At 48.6% G+C, this 7,973-nt stretch overlaps 1 protein-coding gene across 1 annotated transcript in view; it reads right to left on the bottom strand.

Annotated features, from left to right (window-relative positions):
- Positions 1 to 5,071: 5,071 nt before the first annotated feature.
- The window catches only part of CCSER1 (coiled-coil serine rich protein 1), a 982,230-nt gene continuing 979,328 nt past the window's right edge, over positions 5,072 to 7,973 (bottom strand). The window contains exon 12 of the mRNA XM_064148336.1: positions 5,072 to 7,095. Within this exon, the coding sequence (XP_064004406.1) occupies positions 7,010 to 7,095 (86 nt within the window). The 3' untranslated portion in view covers positions 5,072 to 7,009. The remainder of the gene's footprint in view (positions 7,096 to 7,973) is intronic.

Here is a 7,973-nt window from a genome sequence, read left to right as displayed (position 1 = left end):
ATCCCTAAGAACAGATCTTGCTCCTCTGGACAGAGAAATTGTTCATCTCTGTTCTCTGCACCTTGACATAAACCTCAAGTTAGGATTTTGAACCACTGCCTGCAAGAGGACTCCTCTGGATTCTTTTATTTCCAGGTTCTGTTAGAGGTCAGTGTTACTCTCCTGGGTTTCCCTTATGGCCTACCAAGACCTATGAACAGTTTTGCAGGGATTTTTCCTTTGCTTTCCAGTGTGCTTTAACCACAGCTTGCACACTGGCAGTTCCATTAGATCAAGTTTCCTCTTGTCTTTTCTGTGCACCAGAAAAGATTTCTGAATTCAGAGAACTCCTATGCATAAACTGTGACCATTTGGATTGAAGGCCACCATCTCAGCAGCATGAGCTAGTAGGACAAACAGGAATAGCCAGTTAGTTTTCAAATGCTTACAGAAACCCCAGGTGAACACCTTAGGCTGCACACACTCCCTTTCAAGAGACACTGAGGATTCTATCAGACTTAATAGTAGGAGGCAGTTCTTGGCAGAGAGAGATTGGCATTGGAATGGGCTGCCCAGTGTTGGAGAAATTCTTGTTAGCAGAGCACACAGAAATCATAAACATAAGCAACCCGTGCTGGGAATGTCCTTGGAGCCCTGCTAGCTCAGGAAATCAGTCTGTAAACAACTGAGCACCCCACACACAGCTGCAGTGGGCAGAGCTAGATAGCCAAGGGGGGCTGGAGTAGGTGGTCTGGAGGGCTGACCCTTAGAATGTTGTGATATATTAACCTATGCACACACTACACGTGACCTTGCAATCATCACTTGTAACCAATCTTAAACTGAGCATGCCTCTTGCTAGAGTGCATATAAGTCACTGTATCATGGAAATGGAGGGGATTTGACCATATTGGTGCACAAAGAGTCATTTACCCAAGGTGCTCCACTGGTTTGAACTCCAACAGCCCAGGGAGGTGGTGGAGTTGTCATCCCTGGAGATGTTCAAGCAAAGCCTGGATGAGCTACTTGGTGCCATGGCCTAGTTCATTGGGCAGGGCTGGGTGATAGTTTGGACTGGGTGATCTTGGAGGTCTCTTCCAACCTGCTTGATTCTATGATTCTATAATTGGCCAGGGCTGGGTGCTAGGTTGGACTGGGTGAGCTTGGAGCTCTCTTCCAACCTGCTTGATTCTATGATTCTATAATTGGCCAGGGCTGGGTGCTAGGTTGGACTGGGTGAGCTTGGAGGTCTCTTCCAACCTGGCTGATTCTCTGATCCTAAGGCTGATGTGGATGTGTGTGTTTTGGGATGAAAAGCAAGAAAGGAAAATGTGAAAATCTGGATTTAGAAAATCACAACAGGAATCTGTTCTGAAGGTTTCATTTTAAGTACAGAGGGTCAGTAGCAGAAATTGATGTTGTAGGATACTTTCAGGTGCTGCAAAACAGCATGACTAGAGAAGAGGCTTAGCAGTAAGCTCTCTCTTTTCTGTATGCACAAGCACACACACCTTAGACTTCAGCAACACGCACAAGCTACTCAAAAATATCCTCTTTCAGTGCTCTGAAAGCCAGCTGTATGAACAATACTGGACAGATTCCTCCCATTTTAACAGTTTTCTGACCAAGGCTGGGGCTAGCATGGGGTTGATTCTTAGAAACACATTCTGTAGAAGCATCTCAGCAAAACTCTGAGTGAAATGACAGGGGTGGACTGAGTTTGAGCCTAGCTGGGGTGTTCTGGTGAGAGGAATTAGATGATAGGCTGTGAAAAGGAAACACTGCTGATATCTACTGCACTCATAGGCTTGCTGAGATGGATTAAAAACAGGAACACAAAACATAGATAAGACAGAGTGTGTGTCTCTGTTGCAGCTGCTGCCTGTGCTTTTCTCCCTGGCCTGCTTCTGTGTAACTAATCGATGATCAGCTTGGGTCCCTTCCAACCCCTAATAATCCTTCTTCTTTCTAACCCCCCTGGCTGATCTTCCAAACTCACCTTGCACGTAAGACAAACTCTGGGATAAGGTAGAGGGGTGGAAAGAAGGTGGCAGGGTGGTTAGGAGCTCCTCCTGGGGACTCTGGTTTCTGGCAGGGCTGTTGTGTTTCTGCATTACCTTTAACTTGTCTATCCCTGTCCATAGCTGTAACTGTTGTAACTCTCTGCTTGTATCTTGTGCTGAGCTGTGAATATAAAGCTTCATTCCTTAACTGACAGCTGGCTGAGTCTAGTCTGGGTGATCTCATAAGAGTGAGGAGGCAGGTAACACCCAAACCATCACATAAGGATAAGTCTAGAGATGATAAAGCATCTCAGGCCTGGCTCTATTCAATCACTGAGGGCACAGACCTGAAGGTTCTTTTTGCCATCTGACTGTTTTAACCAATTGCTTCAAATGCAAACAGCTTTCCTCTGGGAAGCTCCTCCTCCTTAAAATTACCTCTGTCACACCAGAAGACATGGAGGCAACAACAATCATAGAATCATAGAATCAAGCAAGATGGAAGAGAGCTCCAAGCTCAGCCAGCCCAACCTAGCACCCAGCCCTGGCCAAGCAACCAGACCATGGCACTAAGTGCCCCAGCCAGGCTTTGCTTCAACACCTCCAGCCACAGCGACTCCACCACCTCCCTGGGCAGCCCATTCCAATGCCAATCACTCTCTCTGCCAACAACTTTCTCCTAACATCCAGCCTAGACCTGCCCTGGCACAACTTGAGACTGTATCCCCTTCTTCTGTTGCTGCTTGCCTGGCAGAAGAGACCAACCCCACCTGGCTACAACCTCCTTTCAGGTAGTTGTAGACAGCAATGAGCTCTGCCCTGAGCCTTCTCTTCTCCAGGCTGAACAACCCCAGCTTCATGGCATGGGAGTCACCATCCCTGGAGGTGTTCAAGCAATGCCTGGATGAGGCATTTAGTGCCATGGTCTAGATGACTGGATAGGGCTGGGTGCTAGGTTGGACTGGATGAGCTTGGAGGTCTCTTTTAACCTGGTTGATTCTGTGATCCTGTGATCTATGATGTGGCTGTCACCCTTCTCCAGGTGAGCTTTACACTCAGCGTTACAAATAACAGAACAGTGCTGAAAAGACTGATACAAAGCAGCCCCTAAGATTGAGTTTAAAAAACATCCCTCTCTTTAATTCCACTGTTTGTTTTTTTTTTCTCCAGCTTTGCTTTATTTTTTCTTTAAGTTTCAGCTTTATAAAAGATTCTCCAAGAAAATAGTAGCATTGCAAAGGTTCTTTTTGAAAGGTAGAGCTGAGCATTTTGGTTTGTTTGTTCTTTTCTTTAACAAAGTGTAATCCAAAAGTCCATTTCCTTCAGGAGACAAGCAAAAAATATATAGATAGAGTACAGAAGTTAAAATTGAAGAGGGTTTTGCTTTAATGCAGTAGAGTACATTTATGTCCTAGGAAAAAGAAGAGAACTCCTTGATTACAGTGTGTGTTTATTGACAGATCTGAAACATAACTGCATGCAACTCTGGAGAGGAGCAAGACTGCAATGCACTGCTGGTAGGAAGCAGCTCTCCTTTCAACCCACCACGGACTTCAGAGATTGCTCAGGTGGAAATATCCTTCTGAAGAGTGAAATTTGTTTGTAACTGTTTGGCTAGACTTCAAATTGTGATTTTCAATGCAACACTGTGAGTGTGGAGCACCCAGCTCAGTATCAACAGCTGAGCTGTGCCTGCAATCTTTGTGCCTTCTGTTCTGGCACTAGCAGTGCACGCACAAACACAAAGAAGTCTGGCAAAGGTTTGTCTGGATCCTTAATTACCCAACTCTGGACGCCCAGAATGGACACTGGAATGGGCTGCCCGGGGAGGTGGTGGAGTCGCCGTCCCTGGGGCACTTCAAGGCAAGGTTGGACGTGGCACTTGGTGCCATGGTCTGGCCTTGAGCTCTGTGCTAAAGGGTTGGACTTGATGATCTGTGAGGTCTCTTCCAACCCTGATGATACTGGGATACTGTGATACCACTACAGAATAGTTAGACAAAACCTGCACTCTCCAACACCAGATACTGTCATGAAATTTGCTCTGTTCAGATCAAAAGCTTCACTAAACACAATTCTGATAGTTCAGGCTGCTGAAATGGCTGTGCAGAATAGTTACCAATCTCATTTTTGGGCAGCGAGTTCTGCATGGGCCAGCAATGTGCCCTTGTGGGCAAGAGGGCCAATGGCAACCTGGGATGCAGAAGAAAAGAGTGACCAGCAGGACTAGGGAGGTTCCTCTCCCCCTCTGCTCTGCCCTGCTGAGACCACAGCTGCAATACTGTGTCCAGTTTGGGGCTCCACAGTTCAGGAGAGACAGAGACCTGCTGGAGAGAGTCCAGTGGAGAGACATGAAGGTGACTATGGGACTTGAGCATCTCCCCTCTTGAGAGATAGACTGAGAGCCCTGGGGCTGTTTAGTCTGGAGAAGAGAAGGCTAAGAGGGATCTGAGCAATGTCTATCAATAGCTGAGGGGTGGGTGTCAAGTGGAGGGGCCAAGCCCTTTTCAGTGGTCGGCAGTAATAAGCCAAGGAGCAATGATACAAACTGGAACAGAGAAGGTTTCAGCTCAACATGAGGAGAAACTTCCTTACACGGAGGGTCCAGAGCCATGGAGCAGGCTGCCCAGAGAGGCTGTGGAGTCTCCTTCTCTGGAGCCTTTCCAAACCCTTCTGGATGCATTCCTGTGTGGCCTACCCTGGATGATGCTGCCTTGGCAGGGAGGTTGGATTGGATATTCTCTGGAGGTCCCTTCCAACTTCCAAAGCTCTGTGATTCTGTGACCAATCCTTGTATTAATCTGAATGTTAAGTATTAAGATGAGATATTTAACAGTGAGGAATATTTGTATCATAGATCCATTTCATAAATCCTCTGTGACTTCCCTTGTAAAAGTCACAGCACTTTGGTGGCTACAGAATCATAGAATCACAGAATCAAGAAGGTTGGAAGAGACCTCCAAGCTCAGCCAGTCCAACCTAGCACCCAGCCCCATCCAGTCAGCTAGACCATGGCACTAAGTGCCTCATCCAGGCTTTGCTTCAACACCTCCAGACACAGCGACTGCACCACCTCCCTGGGCAGCCCATTCCAATAGCAAAAGACACTCTCTGGCAGGAACTTCCTCCTAACATCCAGCCTAGACCTCCCCTGGCACAACTTGAGACTGTGTCCCCTTGTTCTGGTGCTGGTTGCCTAGGAGAAGAGACCAACCCCATCTGGCTACAGCCTCCCTTCAGGTAGTTGTAGACAGCAATGAGGTCCCCCCTGAGCCTCCTCTTCTCCAGGCTGCACACCCCCAGCTCCCTCAGCTCCAGCTAAGTCACACCAGATGGTTCCTTGGTGTGAGTGTGTGCTGCACCCTTCTTTTTCACTACTGATCCCCAGCTGAAGAGTGAGGGGCCTTGCCCCAGACCTGACTCAGTCAGACCTAGATACTCCAGAGTATTTATAAACTACTAACTACACATCCTCACCCCCAGGGAGGTTGCACTTGGCTGAGATGCCTGTTTTCAAGTGATAAAGCAGCATCTTGTTTTTACTGACAAGTGCTCAGATTCTCTGGTGGGAGCAGATGATTTCCTCTGCCACTGAGATCAAGCATGCTGCTCGTGTGGCAGCTAAGGTTCCTCTCCCTTGGAACATGCCAAGAGCAGCAACGCTGCTGAGCTGGTATGAGCCAGGTGGTTAAGTGCAGATGACAAAGTCTGCAGAAATGATGGTGATGATGTACATGGGGCATCTGGACTGGGTAATAAGACAACCTCTCTTCCTTTAGTCTTTCACCCATTTTCGGTTGGGCAGCATGAAGGTAGAGGATCTATTACCCAGCACAGAATGTCACACTGCTTTGTGAGTGATACAGTGCCCTGTGCACACAGATACCACCACAACTTGACACGTCCTGACAGAACAGAACCACTCAAAATGAGGGAGGGCAGAGGGAAGGGCAGATCACTGAACCACGTTGGCATCCTCAGTTTGAGGTCCAGTTCCTGACCGAGACTTCTGAACCTCCACGAACCTTGCTGTCAGAGGAGAATCAGCCACTTCCCCTGCCTGTGGCACAAGGCATCCATGAAATGCACACAGCAGGACATGGCAACAGACCTCTGCAAGTGAGCAAACGTCACTGATTGCTTACAAAGGCCTACAGAGAGGCTCCCCAGGGATTTCTAACTCCTTATTTCCCTAGTCCCTGTGAAATTCAAGAGGGATTACTAATTACTTGCCTACTCATTCCTCACATCTACTTTAACAGTAACATTCTTAAGGGTACAAAGTATTATTTAGGACCACTGTCTAGAAGTTCAGGGGATGAAAATGGCTTAGAAAGGAAAAAAACCCAACCCAAATGAAAAATGTAGCCAATCCTGACTAGCAATGCCAGCCAAACGGGCCCGTTTGTTATACCCACAGTGACTTCTGCAGGATAAACCATCCAGTTCTCCCTTTTGCCACAGCCCCAGCTGGGGAAGTACGGAACCTACAGGCAACATTAATTTTTCATTTTGGTTTCTTTTCAGATGCAAGCAGCAGCAGATGAAAACTGAAGACTGAGCTGCAGGCGAGCTTATGCTCCTCTTTCATCGACTCTCCTCCCACAGCATGAGCAGGAGCACCTTTTTACCCATCCTGTTGACCCAAGGTCTGTAGCTCTGCTGTGTGTAAGTTGTGGTGGAGGAAAACATTTTTCCTGCTGTAGGTGTGTAAAGAGATGGGTCCCCTTGGAGGCTGCCCGAGCCTGCCTGTGAAAGCAGAGTGCTGGCGAGGCACAGCGCTTTGCTCTTTGGGAGCTCCTGAGAAGAGTGGGCAGCTGTCTGCCTTGCATGCTGCCTGTGCTGCGCTGGGGGCTGTGCTCGCCAAGCCATTCTGCGCCACCTCCGAAGCCAGGGGTTCACAGGTGCCTCTGGTATGCTTGATGACTTCTACGAGCTCATCCTCTTTCAGGAGGCTGCTCAGACACAAACCGGACAGCTGACGGCTCTTGCTCTCACAGGGGGTTGCTTGGTTGCCTGGTGAGCATCTAAAAGGGTCCTCGGTGGGAATATGTGCTGACCTTCTGTCCCTTGTGCTGAGGCTTTGGCTCACCGTTTTGTTTGGGTAGGTAGCCTGGGGAAACAAAACAAAGAAGGCATTAGTCCTAGAACACAGTAGCAAAATGGTCTAGAGTACATAAACCACTCCTGTGGTCATTTGAGGGGTTCAAGGTTACCCCAGACTCCCTAAGAAAACAAAACACAAAGACCAAGATCCATCCCAGGAGATCACAGGATCACAGGATGGCAGGGGTTGGAAGGAATCCAAAGAGATCATCCAGTCCAAGCCCCCTGCCAGAGCAGGACAATCCTATCTAACACAGAGCACACAGGAACACATCCAGACAGGCCTGGAAAGGCTCCAGAGAAGGAGACTCCACAGCCTCACTGGGCAGCCTGTGCCAGGGCTCTGGGACCCTTACAGGAAAGAAGTTCCCCCTTGTGTTGAGCTGGAACCTCCTGTGCTGCAGCTTCCACCCATTGCTGCTTGTCCTATCCCAGGGAGCAAGTGAAAAAAGCCTGTCCCCCCCTCCTGGCAGCCCTCAGATACTTATAAACATTGATCAAATCAGTCCTGTCTTCTCCAGACTAAGCAGCCCCAGGTCCCTCATCCTCTCCTCATCAGCCATGCCCTCCTGTCCCCTCATCATCCTCATAGCCCTCTGCTGGACCCTCTCCAGCAGATCCCTGTCCCTCTTCAACTGGGAAGCCCAAAACTGAACACAGTATTCAAGATGAGGTCTCACCAGGGCAGAGTAGAGGAGGTGTAGAACCTCCCTTGATCATAGGATCACAGAATCATAGAACCAAGCAAGTTGGAAGAGAGCTCCAAGCTCAGCCAGTCCAACCTAGCACCCAGCCCTGCCCAATCAACCAGACCATGGCACTAAGTGCCTCATCCAGGCTTTGCTTCAACACCTCAAGGGACAGTAACTCCACCACCTCCCTGGG

The sequence above is a fragment of the Pogoniulus pusillus genome, chromosome 9 (assembly GCF_015220805.1).
Source record: "Pogoniulus pusillus isolate bPogPus1 chromosome 9, bPogPus1.pri, whole genome shotgun sequence".
Classification (NCBI taxonomy): domain Eukaryota; kingdom Metazoa; phylum Chordata; class Aves; order Piciformes; family Lybiidae; genus Pogoniulus; species Pogoniulus pusillus.
Note: the sequence above shows the minus strand (reverse complement) of the source record. Positions and strands in the feature narration are given on the sequence as shown.